This window comes from Sapajus apella, unplaced genomic scaffold (genome assembly GCF_009761245.1).
Source record: "Sapajus apella isolate SASKATOON/1434 unplaced genomic scaffold, GSC_monkey_1.0 scaffold1, whole genome shotgun sequence".
In the NCBI taxonomy this organism is placed as follows: Eukaryota; Metazoa; Chordata; class Mammalia; order Primates; family Cebidae; genus Sapajus; species Sapajus apella.
In genome coordinates this window covers 49274819-49293352 of record NW_022436941.1, presented here as the reverse complement: position 1 = coordinate 49293352, position 18534 = coordinate 49274819, and the positions used below count along the sequence as shown (strand labels likewise).

The 18534-nt window shown below is 35.3% G+C and overlaps 1 protein-coding gene across 3 annotated transcripts in view; it reads left to right on the top strand.

The window, feature by feature from the left end:
* ADGRV1 (adhesion G protein-coupled receptor V1) overlaps window positions 1–18534 on the top strand; it is a 565868-nt gene that overhangs the window by 371090 nt on the left and 176244 nt on the right. For all 3 annotated transcript variants that reach the window (XM_032276299.1, XM_032276290.1, XM_032276319.1), the window contains one exon: window positions 7892–8070. In XM_032276299.1, coding sequence (XP_032132190.1) covers window positions 7892–8070 — 179 coding nt within the window. The remainder of the gene's footprint in view (window positions 1–7891; window positions 8071–18534) is intronic.

The following is an 18534-nucleotide window of genomic DNA, read 5'->3' as shown; positions in this document are numbered from 1 at the left end:
GTACATTTGAAGAACATGCAAGATAGTTGCATAGGTACACACATGGCAGTGTGATTTGCTGCCTTCCTCCCCTTCACCTATATCTGGCATTTCTCCCCATGCTATCTCTCCCCAACTCCCCACCCCCCACTGTACCTCCTCCATTTCCCCCCAATAGACCCCAGTGTGTAGTGCTCCCCTCCCCGTGTCCATGTGTTCTCATGAGTGAGAACATGAGTGAGAACATGCGGTGTTTGATTTTCTGCTCCAGGATTCCCTCTTCTTTGACAGAGAAGTCATACAGTGCAAGACAAGGATGCAGTAACAAATTATTTTGCTTATTTTTTAAAAGGAAACAATTCATAAACTCCATTTTTGGCCACAGATATCAAATTATCCTTCTGTTCGCTTGTCATGTAAGATCACTCCATGGAACTACTGAAATCATTTCTCACTTCCTTAAGAAGGCAGGGTTGTGTCTACTTTAAAAAAAAATTGGCTGTGAGAATTTAAAATCATGAAGTATCTTTATTCTGTTTTGCTACTTGTTCTATTTTTCCTTCTGTTCTGATTTGTTCATTTTTGAGATAGCATATACTAATGGTACAAAACAGAATTGAATACTACAGATAAATATAAAATAAAAAATACATTCTTTTCTATTTCTTGCAGTCTCCATTCTTTTGTCTAATGTCAATACCAATTTCCTGTGTATCTCTCCATAAATATTCCATGCATAGACAAATAGTTATAAATATATAAATAAACACACATGTGTTCTTGTATATGCATAGTGAACATACATTTATATATAGTGTGTGTATATATATAGTGTATCTATTTAAATATAGTGTATATTTACATATAGTGTATATTTGTGTTATGTGTATAGGTATGTATGTGTGTATATATATGGACATCTTTAAGTTTACCATGCATGATATACCTTTTTCCTATTCTATAATATAGTTATTACATAATTCATTTTTCTGGCCTCCAGTTGATAAAATTACATTATTTTTTGGTTATTGTGTTAATTTTTGCTGTAGTAAACAATGTGTCCTTGAACATCCTTGCACTCTGAATATTTGTTTACTTGGACCATATCCATAGAATAAATTCCTAGGATTTATGCCTTTACTATTCATGTCTACATGAAACATGTAAAATCATGAGGTACATAAATTGCAAGTAAAGTATTTGAGATATTCGTATATGATATAGGTAAATAGACACATAATTTTTGCCTGTATATTCATTTGGACAAGTTTTATGATCACTTCCTGTCACCAAATTAAATGATTGTATTACAATCGGCATCAATTATGAAAAATATCCAAACCTTGCATTATTCTTGTAGTCTGTTCATCTCATGCCTAGAGTCACAGCTTAATTTGAAATATCTTTTCTTTTGAAACTAAAGCTTAATTGAAGAACATATTTTTTTAAAGGTAGAATAAGGTTAGAAGTCATTCTACAATTGTACTTGAGCATTCACATCTTGTGCCTTAATTTCTCAATATAACCAGGCTATGAACAAGAAAATGCACGTTATTTATTCCTTGGTAGAAAGGCTACTTAGTACCCAACCATAGCAAAACAGGAAGGGAAATGCTAAAATTAGTCTTGTTTCTCCTTCATCATTGATTTAATTTGGGGGAACATCAAAGGTATTAAGGACAACAGACTGGTAATCACCAAGATAAAAATGACATACCCAGAAAATACTGAATTCTCCAGTCCTGAAAACGGACTATTGCAATTTATTTCATGCAATAAATGTTAAGAAAGAGGGAGGAGAACTGGGACAAGGACTAGAGATAACATTTCTTAGACTCTCATCTGAAATGAATGATTAAGAGCATATGGTAATAGACAGAATTAATAGCATGTGTGATCTCTGACTAAACTTGATGCTATAGGTCAGTTCAAGGATTCTGGTGACACAATTATTAATCAAATATTAAACAACAGTCAGGATACCAATCTTTATTTCATATACCATGAATTATGGAGTTCAAATAGCCTATTTTTAACTTTAAAATAAAAGGGATTTCTCCTTTATATTTTACTCATATGCTAATATGCATTATATGAATATATATGAATAAGCTAATGAATGTATGTTTATGGAACATGGGAAAGCCTAATTATGGCCTATGACAGTCAAAACACTTAACAAGGTGTGTCTTCAGTTTTCCTATTTGGACACTGGGAAAAATAGTAGGGAAAGTGTTATTATAAAAATAAATAGGTTTGTGTAGGAATGCAAGTAAATAAGCTTCTAGACACAGGCTTTTAGTTTATTACTATCTATATTTGACCTAAATTATATCTGGGTATTTCAATTGGTTGTTTTCATCTTACACAGAATCAGTTTAAATTCCAATAACCTGAATCACTAATTCTGAGAAATATACTTCTCCCATGCTGTTTCCTCTGATGTAAACAGCATAGTAAAACCTAGGAGAGAAGTCTTGATTAAATGATATATAGCTTTATGTTTGGTCTATATTTATTAACCAATTAATAAATATTTGTTTAATTCTTCCTCTGTTAAACTATTACCTTCAATGTTTTTCACTTTTCACCAGTTAACTTTTATCCTTCGTTAGGAGTCTAGCCAAATCAACTAAAATTATGGAGTCTTCCTAAAATTCTTTCTGGAGGTGATGGTTAGTGGGTACAAAAATATAGTTAGGATGAATAAGAGCTAGTATTTGATAGCACAATAGGGTGATTGTGCTCAACAAAAATTTATTGTGTATTTTTAAATAATGAAAAGAGTGGAATTAGAATGTTTCAAATGCAAAGAAATAATAACTGCTTGAGGTGATGGATACCCCAGTTACCCTGATTTGATTATTACAAGATTGTATGCCTGTATCAAAATATCACACCTACCCCATAAATATATTCCTATTATGTACACATTCTAATTAAAAATTTTAAAACATTTAAATTATTTTTTGAACAAGGTGGTGTATATATATATTTATGGGAAACTAAACCAAATATTAAACCAAATTATAAAATTATTGTTGAAGTCAATAAAATGTTTTAAATACTGAAAACAAATTGTGTACATCTTCATTTATTTCATATTTCTCAATTAAAATTACATGCAAAACATATCACTAGGTACTACAAGGTAAAGAAAAATTAATCTTCCACAGTTCACAATTGTTTTAGGTATTTATATTCTGATAAGCCTTTATAAGCTTTCCCTAAGTCTTGGGAAAGAAATGAAGATACAAAACAGGCTATCGTTTTACTTCTACAAGTAAAACATATCTCCACTGGCATATAAAGTGAGTGGAGGAAGAAATGAGGACGAGAAGCTCTCATGTAAATAATAATATTGTCAATATTTATGTCAATTTCTTTTCTTTTTTTCTCTTTGAGATAGGATCTTATTCTGTTCTGGAGTTCAGTGGTGCCATCTCAGCTCATTGCAACTGCTGCCTCCTAAGCTCAAGCAATCCTCCTGCCTCATCCTCCTGAGTAGCTGGGACTACAGGCATGCATCATCATGCCTGACTAATTCTTTGTATTTTTTGCAGAGACGGGGTTTCCCCATGTTGCCCAGCCTGATCTGGAACTCCTGGGCTCAAGCAATCTGCCCACCTCGGCCTCCCAAAGTACTGGGATTGCAGGTGTTAGCCACTGTGCCCAGCCTATTTGTGTCAATTTCTACAGAAATAAATCTTAAATATAATCAGTCTTTACAAGGCAGTTTGGAGTTATGTTCTACTCCTAGTTCTGTAGCTAACCAGAAGATGAAAAAGCTATGCTGTTCTTTCATTGCCACAGTTTCATCATAAAAGGATATGGCAAGATAATCTGTAAAATCTGTGTGTGGCTGAAATCATTGTCTGTATACATCCATGCCATTAGTCTTTTTACTTAAGAATTGTCATTTCCACAGTAATCAATCACAAAGTGTTAGGAAATTATTAATAACTAAAAGTTTAACCTCTCCTTTTACCATAGGAGGAAACTAAAACTCAGAGAAGCCAAGTGATAGTGGCCAAAAGCAGTTTATGTATGCCAAACATGTCACAGACCCAAATCAAGTTACTAAGCATTGTGTTTTTTTGAATTTTGCAGATTTTTTAAAAAAATATATTTATTATTTATTTGGAGCTTTACTTTTGGAGGAGTCCTTTGTAAATCTTCCCTTTCTGTATTTATATAGATTCTGTTTGTAATAGGGAATTTTCAAAAATAGCATTACATAGTTTTCTTTACATTTATTAAAATGGGCTTTTAATTAAGTACTTCCAAGTACAGTCCCTAGGTGATCACGACATGCTGGTAATCGTGAGACGTGTGAGGATTCAGGAGTACACCATCCTTTCCTGATAAGCAACAATGAAAATAAGAAGATGGTAGTTCTAATATACTAATGTTTAGAGTTATTAAATTTCACTTTGCAAATATTTATTCCTTGATTTAACCCACCATCACGACAACCACTACCACTCATTGATTCACCAAAACCTGGGTAAAATAATTACTACTCGAGAGGCTGAGGTGGGAGGATTGCTTGAGCCCAGGACTTCAAGGCTGCAGTGAGCTATGATCATGCCACTGCAGCACTTCAGCCTGGGTGACAGAGCAAGACTCTTTCTCTAAAAAATGATAATTTTTAAAAAATAATCATCGCATTAATTTTTATCAATCTTTCTTAAAGATATGTATAGGTCACGCTTATTTCAGTGTTTAATACGAGAAGTATTTAGGTCTTTACTTAGAAGATTGGTCATTGTTTTGTGACCAGAAACATGCTAAAGGAACGTAACTCTTGTCTATATCATTTAATCTATGTTAACATTGGTTTCATAATACTTTCTTTTACTTAAAGTTGCAGTTTCCAAGAACCTATTGACAATGTTAAGTGAGAACATACTGTATGTGTAGTCAAATGCTCCACCGTCTTCTTTTGGTTTTTTTAAAAAAAAAAAAAATGGTAGTAACTGGAGATTTTAACCCCACTACTTTGGGAAAGCAATACATTAATATATCTCACTGAAGTTTTTGGCAGAAGAAGAAAGAAAAACTACGTTAACTAAGTTGAGCTAATGTAAACAAACAATGAAATTGTAAAGACATATTGGATAACTCATTGAACCTAAGAACTGTACCTACAGTTGGACCTCACAAGGGACTGTGAGCAAGAATGGAAGGCTTTGTCCATTCTTCTCTACTAGCAGACCTCTGCTTCACTGTGCTCATAGCGGCCCCCTTTCTGTGTCCTCTTACTTCAGTGGACCAGCTTAGACTGCCTTGGAACATCAAGGAATTCCATGTAGAGACGATTGGCTCAGGCTGGGCCAGGCTTCTCCCCTGATCAAATCAGCTGTGCCCGGGGGAGCAGCGTCAGGAAGTACACCGAGCACACTGAGCCCGCTCTACATGTGGTAGAAGGAGGGTTCGAGGGGCAGGGTTTGGAAAAAGGGTGCTCATGAGCAAGGCATGTGACCAAAAAGTGCCTACCACACTACATTAAAATAAAATTCAAGTCAAACTTGTAGTGAGCTAGCCAACACAAATCTTATGTGTGGGCCATGTATTGTTTCTAGAATAATTAAATGTTGTTGCATAACATTCTAGTATTTCTAGTCCATAGCTTTAAAAATGATATGTTACAGGAAATACTTCTCTTAGAGTATATTTCAGTGATTATATTCTTTTAAGAAGAAATTTAAATATTTTTTATTTATAATTCACAAAAGTTCATGATATTTGAAGCTTGTTTTGCTTAACCAAGTATTCAATAATTCAGCCACACTGTGCCTTGAGCTCTTTGGGACAGAAGCACTGCATGTATAAATCTAACAATTCCATTTGTCTCAGTCTTATCTGAGCCTGTGGTCAAGGTCAGACAGCTGCTGAAAGGTTGAGTGGTTCAAACTGATGGAACTAATGTCCATCTGTATAAAAGCAGACATTTTGAAAATGTCTCAATCTTTATCATGATGAATCAACTTAGAGTCGTTTACCAATTTGTACCCTCCTCCTTGACTCATCCACCTACTGTACCCCATTGAGTTATCATGTTCGTGGATGCACACAAGTATCTACCCAACATAAATAATTAGTACTTTTGTTTAGAAGATGGATTAATCAATGACCCTTGCTTTGTATGAATTTTCATTCTTTAACAGGCAGTATTGATTACTTCAGCGACAACACTTGACACAACCCCACTTATTTGAGTCCAGATCCCTATACTAATTATAGAAAGAAGAAAAACAAAATGTTAGATCTAATAATTTTTAAAAATGAGTTGGAACAAATTTACTTGAGCAACAACTCAAATCGTGCTTCATAATTACAGATATAAGCAAATGTACATAAAGATATGGAGTGCTAGCAGGAAATAAAATTCAGAGACACAAATCTCTAAGTAAACAAACATTCTTATCCTTCCCTGGTTTAGCCTAATACTAATCCCTCAAGGCTAATTTGGTAAAGATAGAATCTTACTCAGAAGCCTCAGTAAATAAAACATCTGAAAGCCTTCCCACAAATGTTAGGAATGCTTATTTTTCAAATAGAAAAGTATTTATCTTTTGTCTTTCACACTGTCCGACCTCCTAATAGGAGATTTAAGAGAGGCAGTCACATTTTCCAGCATTGACTATATATGTGCTCAGCACTTTACACATAATATCTCATTTAATCTTTATAGTAACCTTGTACACATGAAACTGAGGTTCTGAAAATGTCACTTGCCCAAGATTATCCACTTAAAGTATAACGTTCATGAGTATGAATGAAGTATATAGAGATATAATTATATAGATATAATACATAATTCATTTATACTCATACTCTTTCCACCATACAAAAATGAGAAGGAAGATTTATCCAGGTAATAGATATTGCTGTTTGAAATATGTATGGCATGACATTCAATATTGTTAGTGTACTAAATGATAATTAAATATAAGCATTCCTCATGGAAAGAAGACACTAGAAGACTTAGATACAAGTTAGGGGTGGGATTTGGAGCCAACAACATATTTATAGGCCTCAGTTTTCTTACTCTGTTTAACGCGTCCCCTCATCCCTTCATCCCCCCCACTCGCTACATACTTAGCCTGTTTATATGTTTTATCTCAATTAGAAGTAACAGATAAAGATGTGATATAATATAAGGAAATATTGCCCTTATTTATTGCCCACTTATTTGGAAACTAAGATTCAAGAAAGTAAATACCACCCCATCTCTTTCACTGCTGTATCCCCAGTGCCTACACTAGTCTGTGAAATTTAGTAAGCACTCAATAAATATTTGTCATATGAATGAACAAAAGGGTGAGATATAAACTGAGACACAGGGACCACAAAACAAACCCCACTATAGTACCTTCTCTCTGTGCAATCATTTTCTGTTTATTTGTCTATGTCTTGTACTGGACACTGAGACCAAGATTATCTTCACCATTATTTCCCCACTAAACATTATCTGGCCCTGCCATGTGATAGGCCCTCAAAAAATAAAACTGGCCAATAAGTTTCAAAATATAGAGCTCTTTACATCATTATCACCTGAAAGCTCTTATGGGAAGTAGGTTTGCATATCAGTGTCTGTTTCTTCAAAGACACATTTATAAAACAATCATAGAAGATTGTAACTGAGAGTAAATCAGAGCAAATTAAGGCAAATAAAAATACAATAAATCAACTAAATATTTCCCTGTGTTTCCAGAATTTTGAGGTATCCCGAATTTCTTGAATGTGTGAAAGAATATGAACTAACAACAACAAAATAATCAAAACTAATTATTAAGTAAATAACAACTGCCCTTTGTTGGTCGGTAACTTACTGCCTAAGCCAGATGAGTTTGTGTTCTGTGCCATTAAAGAAGAGCCTGTTCACTTTATCTTGTTTTCTTTTTAGTCTGTGAATTTCTGGTACGTGCTGGTGATGAATGATGAGCACACAGAGAGGAGATATCTGCTGTTCTTCCTTCTGAGCTGGGGACTACCAGCTTTTGTGATGATTCTCCTCATAGTTATTTTGAGAGGAATCTATCATCAGAGCATGTCACAGATCTATGGACTCATTCATGGTGACCTGTAAGTACCTCCACATAACACATTGCCCTAGCTTTCATGTACCTAAGCACGTTTATTAGTAGACAGTGGAAGCAGTTACATAAGAGCTGTGACTGGCTAAGTACCAGGAAGACCTTTGCTTTCCTGCCACACTGTTTGAAGCTCTATTTAATTAATTACTCTTTTAAATAGGAAACTGTGGCCTCTCAAGTTTCTTTGATAGATGCAGTTTTCTCAAGTGAGTTGGTGGATCAAACAGTTAATGGTAATTTGTACCTTAGCATTTAGTTTATTAGATTGAGGCAAACAATAATATTTAGCAAAATCAGGGCATTGTGAAATTTTTGATAAAGGATTACTGAAAATATCTGGGGTGTGGCACATTAAGCAGTGTGTTTTTGGTGAGAGAGGGTGATAGCAGCCACCATCACCCATAAAATCCCTGAATATCAAATGTACCAAATGACTATATCACAATGAATGGAGAGTCATACACACGTGTGTGTATGACTTAATCCTAAATCTGGTATCTTGTAGCTTTGAGGACCACTGAGACCCTCTTATTACCTCTGCATATAGGGGGTGGAAACACACTTTGCATTAATAAAGCTCAAACAACTCCTTTGGTGTAAGAAAGAGAAAAAGTAAAATTCTAAATAAGAAAAAATAGCCTATTCACCGTCTTATGAAGACAGTATTACATAATTATCTCACAGGTTATTATGAAGATAAAATTAGTTAATAGACATTAAAAATATTGAAAGTTAAAGTGTATCAGCAGAAGTCATTTTAATAGAATTATTGCTTCTGATCAATTATATACTGAATAAATACTCGTTATTGATATATACAAATGTATTTCATGATAGGCAATCACAGACACATACCCCATAACACATTCAGATGGAGACTAGCTATGTAAAACACACACTCAAACACACAATATACACACACAAACATGCAAACACAACACATATATAATATACATTTTTGTAATTCTTTTTATTGAGATTTAAGAAGACTCCTTCATACTGATTATAATATTATAATGTATTTTATGCATACACAAGTCTGCATTGCTGTATTCTTCTAAAAAGAAACAATGGCATCTTCTCAGAATTATATTATGATTTTTTACATTTTACCACCCCTTGCATTAATTTAAATCGTGGGCTGCCAGGATTAATTTCAGAAAATTCTACATCATTCTTTGTGACATGCAAAGTAACCATGAAGCAAGCTGTGGTGGCTGACAGACCATTCCTTTCATGAGCTCCCTGGCAAGACAGGACTTACTTAGTTTTAGGAAATAAAACACATTACATGTGTACCCATCCAGACTTGCTAAATGAACCCAATGAATGTAATATTAATTAGAAAAAACTCTCTTGATCCTTTTAAAAGGATTTTTAAAGGGAGAAATAAACTATGATCAAAGAACGTCCAAATGAACTTACTGAAACTATTTGCCTTCTTAAGCTTTTGCCAAATGTTCTCTGTGACCACGTGAATTATAAGTGAAGTGAAAAATACATTATAATTACTGCTACCTGATTTTAATCTTAAAGAATTATTAGACCAGAGTGTCTAACTATTGCACTATAGGTTACTTTTCTCCTTAATTCACAAAGAATATTCCTAAGTCATTCCCATATGAATTCATTCTATCTTGTAAATATTCTATTTCTTTAATATTCTATTTTAATTTAAGGATATAAACTGATACATTATTTATATTAAATATTGTATACCTATATCATCATTTTAAAACATGCCATTTCTCTAGAGGTCATGGTAGGATTTATGGTTGTGTGAGCTAATGGCTCCTCTGTTGGGCAGTGGTTACTTCGTAGCATTTTGCTTGTCTCCTATGCTCTTTCCCCTATGGAAGAGCTAAGAATTTTTTAAATGCCTCAAGGGGAAAATCTCCAAGTATCTTGTTCACTTCTTTCTGGAATGCGTTTTCTCAAGTTCTCTTTCTTGCCAGCTCTGAAGTCTAATTTTTGTCTCCTTAGCTCTTTGAGATTACCAGATGCTCCGCTGGCTTCCATGACTCTCAGCATCTTTCCTAGTCCTGAATTTTCAGTCAGTCTTTCTTCTCCAAGTATTAATAGGCAGATACCCTGGAGGGAAAAGTGGTATGCTGAATATAGCACTGATTTCAACCAGCTTGTCTTCTTTACAAGCTTGGCCTCTTAAATCATGGCTGCCTCAACAACTTTCCAGTGCCTTCAAACAAATGGTTTTGTTTGGTTGATTTTACTTTATTTTTTCTGATTATTCTAGATGGAATTATAAATCATCTACAAGCTGTTTCATTAAATATAGTTCAGTATTTTAAGATGGATTTTATAGAAAGTGTGCATATCTGCATTTTAAATAGTAATACGCTGGTTAAGTATTACTGATTAAATACAGCCAAAGACAAAAATTTTGCCAAATAATTTATATAATCTAGGGTTAAAATTTTTATGGAAAGCAGTAATAGTAAATAGCAGTGAAAACACTTTAAATATTTGTGTTCCTAAGTGCTGACTTGGGCCTACTTTTCTCTCTATGCATTGTTATCTATTATTATGGTTTGCCACTTTCTATGATAACCCCCTGAAGTTGTGTCTCTAGCCTATAAAACACTTTTCTGAGCTCCATATCTATATTATATATTCAGATGTTTTATAAACATCTTTACCAGAGTAATACACAGCTCTTTCCTATTTAGTATGTTTAAAATTGATATCCTAAAATGCTTTGACCCACATTCTCTATGAAATGTCCACTATCCACCCACATACATAGGCTGTGAACTCAAGTTACTTTCTCTTTCTTTCACCTTACACGCAATATTTTATAATCACAAATTATTTTCTAGCCTAACTCCTAAATGGTTGCCTTCTTAATCTAGTTTCTCATTTCAACCGTCATCTCTTATTTCATCTCCCTCTCAAGTTCAGCTTCTATCTTCTTTGGTATGTTGGGTTGCCTCCTAACTTGCGCCCCATCTCTAATTTCTTCATTTTATAATCTATTCATTAAATTCTGAAATATGCAAATTATCGTATCACTCTGATGCTTAAAACCCAACAGTTGCCTTTCATTACCTTCAAGATCATAGCTTGATAGGTCATCCATGGTTTGACACTAAACTGCTGAACCAAATCATTCTTCCCACTCTCCTCCCTTGTCTTCCTTGATGTTTCCTGTGATCTCTTATTTTGGTACCTTTGAATATATGTTTATTTTCCTTTTTTTTTTTTTTTTGAGACAGTCTCACTCGGTCACCAGGTGCCAGGCTGGAGTGCAGTGGCGTGACGTCGGCTCACTGCAACCTCCGCCTCCCAGGTTCAAGCAATTCTCCTGCCTCAGCCTCCTGAGTAGCTGGGACTACAGGCGTGCGCCACCACGCCCAGCTAATTTTTTTGTACTTTTAGTAAGACGGGGTTTCACCATGTTGGCCAGGATGGCCTTGATCTCTTGACCTTGTGATCCGCCCACCTAGGCCTCCCAAAGTGCTGGGATTACAGGCGTGAGCCACCGCGCCCAGCCTGAATATATCTTTTCTATCTCAAATGCCCTTCTTTCATTTGTCTGCCTACAAAGTCCCTATTCTTCCTCGAAGCAGCTTAAATATCAACTTAGTAAAGTGTCTGTTTTCAGATTAAAACACTATCTCTTATATATAGCCTTTTATATAGACTCATAACCTTTCATAAATCCTAAGATTGTACTAATTATAATATATTGAAGATACTTGTTTATGCCAACTACGTAACTTGAAATTCAGCTGGAGAACAGTGATTACTTACAGACTATATGTAAGGGTTTGGTAAGTTTATCCCTTAGTGGAACTATCTAAACTAGAAAAAGGAGGGCCTTAACAATCCAATGTGAATTTACACAAATGTGATTTTAGAAAAAACTTTCATGTTTTCTCTACACAATAACATATACACATACAATAAAGATTTCATACAACAATATGATTAGTAAAAATATCTAATATATTTAAGGTCACCAAATGCTAAGTATCTCAATATTTTAAATACCACATGAGGCATGTCAAATCTTATAAGAGAGAAACTTTCTTATATGTGCATAAAAAATAAAATTCTAATTTACTAAGGCAAACGTATTTTTCAACCTAGATTTAAATTGAATAATCCGGTTTGAATAAAAGCCAAAAGTGCCTATAAAATTTTAAATGTACTTTTTTCTATAAAGTAGAAAATCCAGCGTAGACTTAATATTGTTGCTTCGTCACTAAACCAGATGATCCTATGGATCTATGAGGAATCATATTCTACTCCAAGTTAATAGAAGGAGGCACCTACACTTTCCAAGTTTTCTAAAGCAGCGTTCCCCAACCTTTTTGGCACCAGGGTCCATTTTTGTAGAGGACAATTTTTTCACAAATGGGGGATGGGGGTGGGAAGTGGTTTGGGGATGAAACTGTTCCACCTCAGATCATCAGGCATTAGTTAGATTCCCATAAGGAGCGCTGAACCGGGATCACTCACATGCACAGTCCACAATATGATTCACACTTCTATGATTATCTGATGCCTCCACTGATCTGACAGAAGGCAGATCTCAGGCAGTAATGCTGGCTCACCCACTGCTCACCTCCTGCTGTACAGCCCAGTTCCTAATAGGCCATGGGCAGGTACCAGTCCACTGCCCTGGGTTTGGAGACCTCTACAGGATATATTAATCAACTTTTGAAATTAGTGCTAAAAATGCTTCTAACTTCCTTTCTGTTTTGTAATTGAACAGTGCTTAAACTAAAACAAAGGCAAAAGTAAATGAAATCTGTCCCTGTTTGTTATTGGTTACCAGAAGTAACTCTATTGAGTGTACCTGGAAGTAGTTTTATATTGAGTAGTTTTATAATGAATGTCTTTGGAAGTAGTCATCGATTTTTCTTGAGACAGATTCTTGGCTACTTTAGGTAAAGAAAACAAGTTAAAGGAGACCTTATCATGCAAAGTGTAGGGGAAAAGAGAATATAGGAAGAGTCAAGACCCAGGGTGAAAGTAAAGAGAATGTGGTCCTGAGGAGTGTTCTTAAACAGAGAATATGCCATTTATCTGGAACCTCAGTTATGTGAATATTGATAGAGTGATTGGAATGAGTGTCAAAGACATGGCATATGGAAGTGAGGACAGTGAAAACATTACTTACTTTGATCTCAGTATTCTTACTTCTAAGCAACCCCAACACATCCATAAAAGTAAAAATGACACAATAAAGATGTTAGATTGTTTTGTACTTTCAAATGTCTGCTTTTTATTCTTGCTAATTCATATGAATTCAAACTTAAGAAAAATCAACAAATAACTTATTGAATAATGACTATATGCAAAGGCTTAAGTGAATTCTCTCTGTCTAGGCTTAGAATTTGATTGTAATGAAAAAGATTGCATAACTTCATAACTTAATTTTAAAATGGGTTACAGTTCTTTAGCTTTTCTGGTGTTTGTCTTTAATTCGTAGAGACAGTGTCTTGCTGTGTCACCCAGGCTATTCACAAACTCCTGGCTCATGCAATTTTCCTCCCTCCCAAAGTGCTAGGATTACAGGCATGAGCCATCACGCCCAGCCTAGTTTTTAGTATTTTGGCATTTTAGTATTTCAGCATTATATTTTACTTTAGATACTCTGAAAAAACTTTATTATAACCTACTTTAATTATCCTGTTTCTGAACTGAATTACCAGTTTTACTAAATCATCTCAAAACAATCTAATTTTGCAAGCTGTATTAGAAGAAATGTTATTAATATAGAGGATAAATTTCTATTCTAAATTAGAACTAAGGAGAAGTAATTGTACTATATGATATCATCTGAGAGTCTTTATTTTCATTAAATTACTTTAAAAGAGAATCATGAAAAAAGTGTTTATTAGAGAGCACGCTTACTTATTGTCTGAGGAGTGAACAAAGTTACCATTCATCTTTGAAAAAAAATGTCAAGATCTCTTCATGCATTTGCTCAGTTAGGGCTATATTACTGCTTATGGGTGCACATGTACACACATACAGAAATACAAATAGATCCACATAAAAATAGCAACCTTAGACTAGCATTTTCTATCTCTTCAGACCCTAAAATTAAAAAATCTTGAAAGTACCCTTCCTTATGAAGTCTTCTTAGAATAATAGAATCTAAGAGTTGGAAAATGTCTAGCTTGCCTTAATAAACTTTCCCACACATCCTTGAAAACATATCATGATTCGAATTCTCATTCAAAGGCTTGTTAGCTCCTTCACATTTTTATTTTAAACATGCTCAGTATATCTGACTTTTTATGGAAATTAATTATACAATTCTGCTAATAGCTTGTTCTGTTCGCTTAATACACAGTATTATCACTCTAAGCAACAACCTCAGCTTTACTGATTACTGCTTTGTCTCTCTGAGAAAAACTCCAACTAATGTTTTGAGCTATATCTCTCTTGGCTTCCCTTAGTTCCTGGATCCTCCTCTGCACAGAAGGTGGAACCTTGGAATAAAGAGAACTTTATCAAGCTTTTAATCCCATCGCCATGTAATTCTTGAGTAACCTTCACAGCATTGCTGACAAACATTCTTTCACTTTATGTTTGAACTCTTCCATGAGAAAGAACACACACTTTCTCCCAAGAATTCTTTGTGTAGAAAAGGAAACTATCTCTTAGATTTTGGTTTAAATCCATTTGCTGGGTTCATAGCAAGCAAGCAAAATAATGTGATATTTTTCACATGATAATCCTTTTGAATATCTCTCCCAGTTCTTTTTTCCAACCTAAACATTTCTGATTGGTTTATATAGTTTCTCATGCAACATCTCTTCACTATTTTGATAGATCTCTTCTAAACTTTTTCTATGTCAATTCTTCTTTTTACCTTTTAAGAATTTTAAACTTACAAAAAAATTACAAAAGTTATACAGAGTTCACATACACCTTTAATCCAGTGTGCATACATATTTACATAATTATAGCACAATGATCATAACTGGGAAATTAACAATGATAAAACCTTTTAACCAAACTACAGACCTTGTTCACATTTGACCAGTTTTTTCCTCAGTGTCTTTTTTGTATTCTGAAATCTAATAAAAAATATGTTCTGTTATCTTTAGTGCTTGTGTGTCCTTAGTCTGCAGTCTGACAATTTCTCTGTCTTTCCTTGGTTTTCACTTTTGAAGAGTACTGGTCAATTATTTTATAGAATAACTCCAAACTTATCTAATGATTTTTCAAGATTAGGTGGAGGTTATGCATTTTTTGGCTAGAATGACCGTGTTAAAGTATAAGTTTTTTCATATGAACATATGTTTTTACTTCTCTTGAGTATATGTCTAGGAGTAGAATTTATTGGGCCATATGAGTTAACTTGCTGCTTTCAAGATTATCTCTTTGTCTTTGTCTTTCAGCAGCTTATTTGTCTAGGTGTGGGTCTCTGAGTGGAGTCTGTTAAACTTCTTAGATGTGTGGATTAAGGTTTTTCATCAGCTTGGGGAGTTTTCAGCCATTGTTTTATCAAATATCCTTTCTGCTCCTCTTCTTCTGAGTCTTTTATTATGCATATATTGGTACATTTGATGACATTTGACACAAATCTAAGGCTGTATTCATTTTTCTTTGTTCTTTTTTCTTTCTGTTCCTCAGATGTGGTAACCTCAACTGAGCTGTTTTCACATTTAACAATTTTTTTTTCTTCTTGGTTAAATCTGTTGTTTGGCATCATTAGTGAAATTTTCATTTTAGTTATTGTACTTTTCTTTTTCTTTTTTTTGAGACAGAGTTACTCTTGTTGCCCAGGCAGGACTGGAGTGCAATGGTGCAATCTCAGCTCACTGCAACATCTGCCTCCTGGGTTCAAGTGATTCTCCTATCTCAGCCTCCGGAGTAGCTAGGATTACAGGCGCATGCCACCATGCCCAGCTAATTTTTGTGTTTTTAGTAGAGATGGGGTTTCACCATGTTGCCCAGGCTGGTCTCAAACTCCTGATCTCAGGTGATCTGCCCACCTCTGCCTCCCATTGTGGGTTTACAGGTATAAGCCACCATGCCCGGCCTAGTTATTGTACTTTTCAGTTCTTTTTTTTAATTATGTGGTTCTTTTTTATAATTTTATAATTTCTATCTCTATATTGATATTTTCTATTTGATGAGATGCCATTCTCATATGCTCATTTAGTTATATAGACATTGTTTCCTTTATGTTGAACATAATTAAAACAACTAATTTATTTGTTCAGTAAATCTAACATCTGAGTTAACTGATGTTTCTATTCATTATTTTCTATGTGTATGCATCATACCTACCTTCTTGGTTTTTTGCATATTTTGTAAATTTTGTTGAAAATTAGACATTCTGTGTGGAAAATTTGGAAATCAGATAATTTTTTTCTCTCAGGGTTTGTTGTTTCTGTTTATAGTAGTAGCTGCCGTTTGCTTATTGAGTTTTCTGAATTTACACATTTAATTTCATAAATCTATATTCTTTGTCACATGTGGCCACTGACATCTCTGTTTCATTAATTTAATGGTCAGCTATTGATTGAACAGAGATCTGCTTACATGCCTGTAATGAAGAAATCTCCCAGTCTTTGCTAGAAGACTGCATGTGCATGTTGGGGCATGACTTTAACACTCCTCCAGGAAGTTAGTAACTGTCTTAGCCTTCATTTGTGTATACCCTCAAAGTACCAGTGGTGAGAGAGCCTAGAGCCTTCTCAAGTTTTTCCTGAACATGAACAAAGCCTCAAGCATGCACATGGCCTTTTAAATTCCCAGGAATGTATTGGAGCTTTCCAAAGCCTATGTGTATATCTAATGCCCCAGCTTTTCTTTTAAGCTTTTGAGGTTTTTTGCTCAATTGTTGTTATCTGCTGGCTCAGATAGCTGTGATGTTAAATCACTTGCCTTTAACAAACAACCCCCTGTCTCCTTACCTCATACCCAAGAAATAGATTTTTTTTGCATTGGCGGAGCTCTGAGATAGGTAAAATATAGAAAACCTTGCAAGTGGGGATTTTCTTTGGGACTGAAACTTTGAAAGAGCTCCAGCTTCATTTTGCTCCCCAAATTTCCTCCCCAGTAGGTGCCAGACTATATCCAGAATGCAGACTATTTTTCAAGGCTATATGAGTCTAGAGAGGCTTCCCAGCCATGTCTTGTATACAACCTGTTCAACTGTGAGTTAATTAAACCTATTTTCTTTATATATAACCCAGCCTCAGGTAGTTTTTTATAGCAATGTGAGAATGGACTAATATAAAAAATTGGTACTGGGAGTGAGGCATTGTTATGAAGACACCTGAAAAGGTGGAAGCAACTTTGAAATGGGGCAACAGGCAGAAGCTGGAAAAGTTTAGAGGGCTCAGACAACATGAAGATGAAGGAAAGTTTGGAACTTTCTAGAGACTTGTTAAATTGTTGTAACCAAAATGCCGATAGTGATATAGACAATGAAGTCCAGGGTGAGGTAGCCTCAGATTGATATGAGGAACTTACTGAGAACTGGAGTAAAGGTTACTCTTGCTAAGCTTTAGCAAAGAGAGTGGTAGCATTGTGCCCCTGCTCTAGGGATCTCTGGAAATTTGAACTTGAGAGAGATGATTTAAGGTACCTGGCAGAAGAAATTTTTAAGCAGCAAAATGTTCAAGATGTGACATGGCTGATTCTAAAAGCCTATGCTCATTTGCATAAAGAAAGAAATGACCTGAAACTGGAACTTAAAAAGAGAAGAAAAGCATAAAAGTTTGGAAAATTTGCAGCCTGGCTCTGAGGTAGAAAAGGAAAACCCATTTTCAGAGAAGTTCAAGCCAACTGAAGAAATTTGCATAAGTAAAGAGTAGCTGAATGTTAATAGCTAAGGCAATGAGGAAAACGCCTTTTAGGCATTTGAGAAACCTTCAAAGTAGCCCATCCCATTACAAGCCCAGACGCCTAGGAAGGTAAAATGGTTTTGTGGGCCAGGCTCAGAGCCCCACTGCTCTGTGCAGCCTCAGGACATGGTACCCTACATCCCAGCCCCTCCAACTCCATGGCAAAAAGGGCCCCAGATATGTCTCAGAGCACTGCTTCAGAAGGTGCAAGTCGTAAGAATCCTTGGCAGTTTCCACGTGGTATTAAGCCTGTGAGTGCATAGAGTGCAAGAGTTGAGGCTTGGGAGACTCCAACTAGATTTCAGAAGATGTATGGAAATACATAGATATCCATACAGAAGTCTGCTGCAGGGGTAGGGCCCCCATGGAGAGCCTCTGTATGGGTTTGGAGTCCCCATACAGAGTCCCCACTGGAACACTGCCTAGTGGAGCTGTGAGAAGAGGGCCACTGTCCTGCAGACCCCAGAACGGTAGATCCATTGACACTTTGCACCATGTGCCTGGAAAAGCAGCAGGTACTCAATGTCAGCCCATGAAAGCAGCCGTGGAGGCTATACCCTGCAGAGCCACAGAAGCAGAGCTGCCCAAGGCCTTGGGAACCCACACCTTGT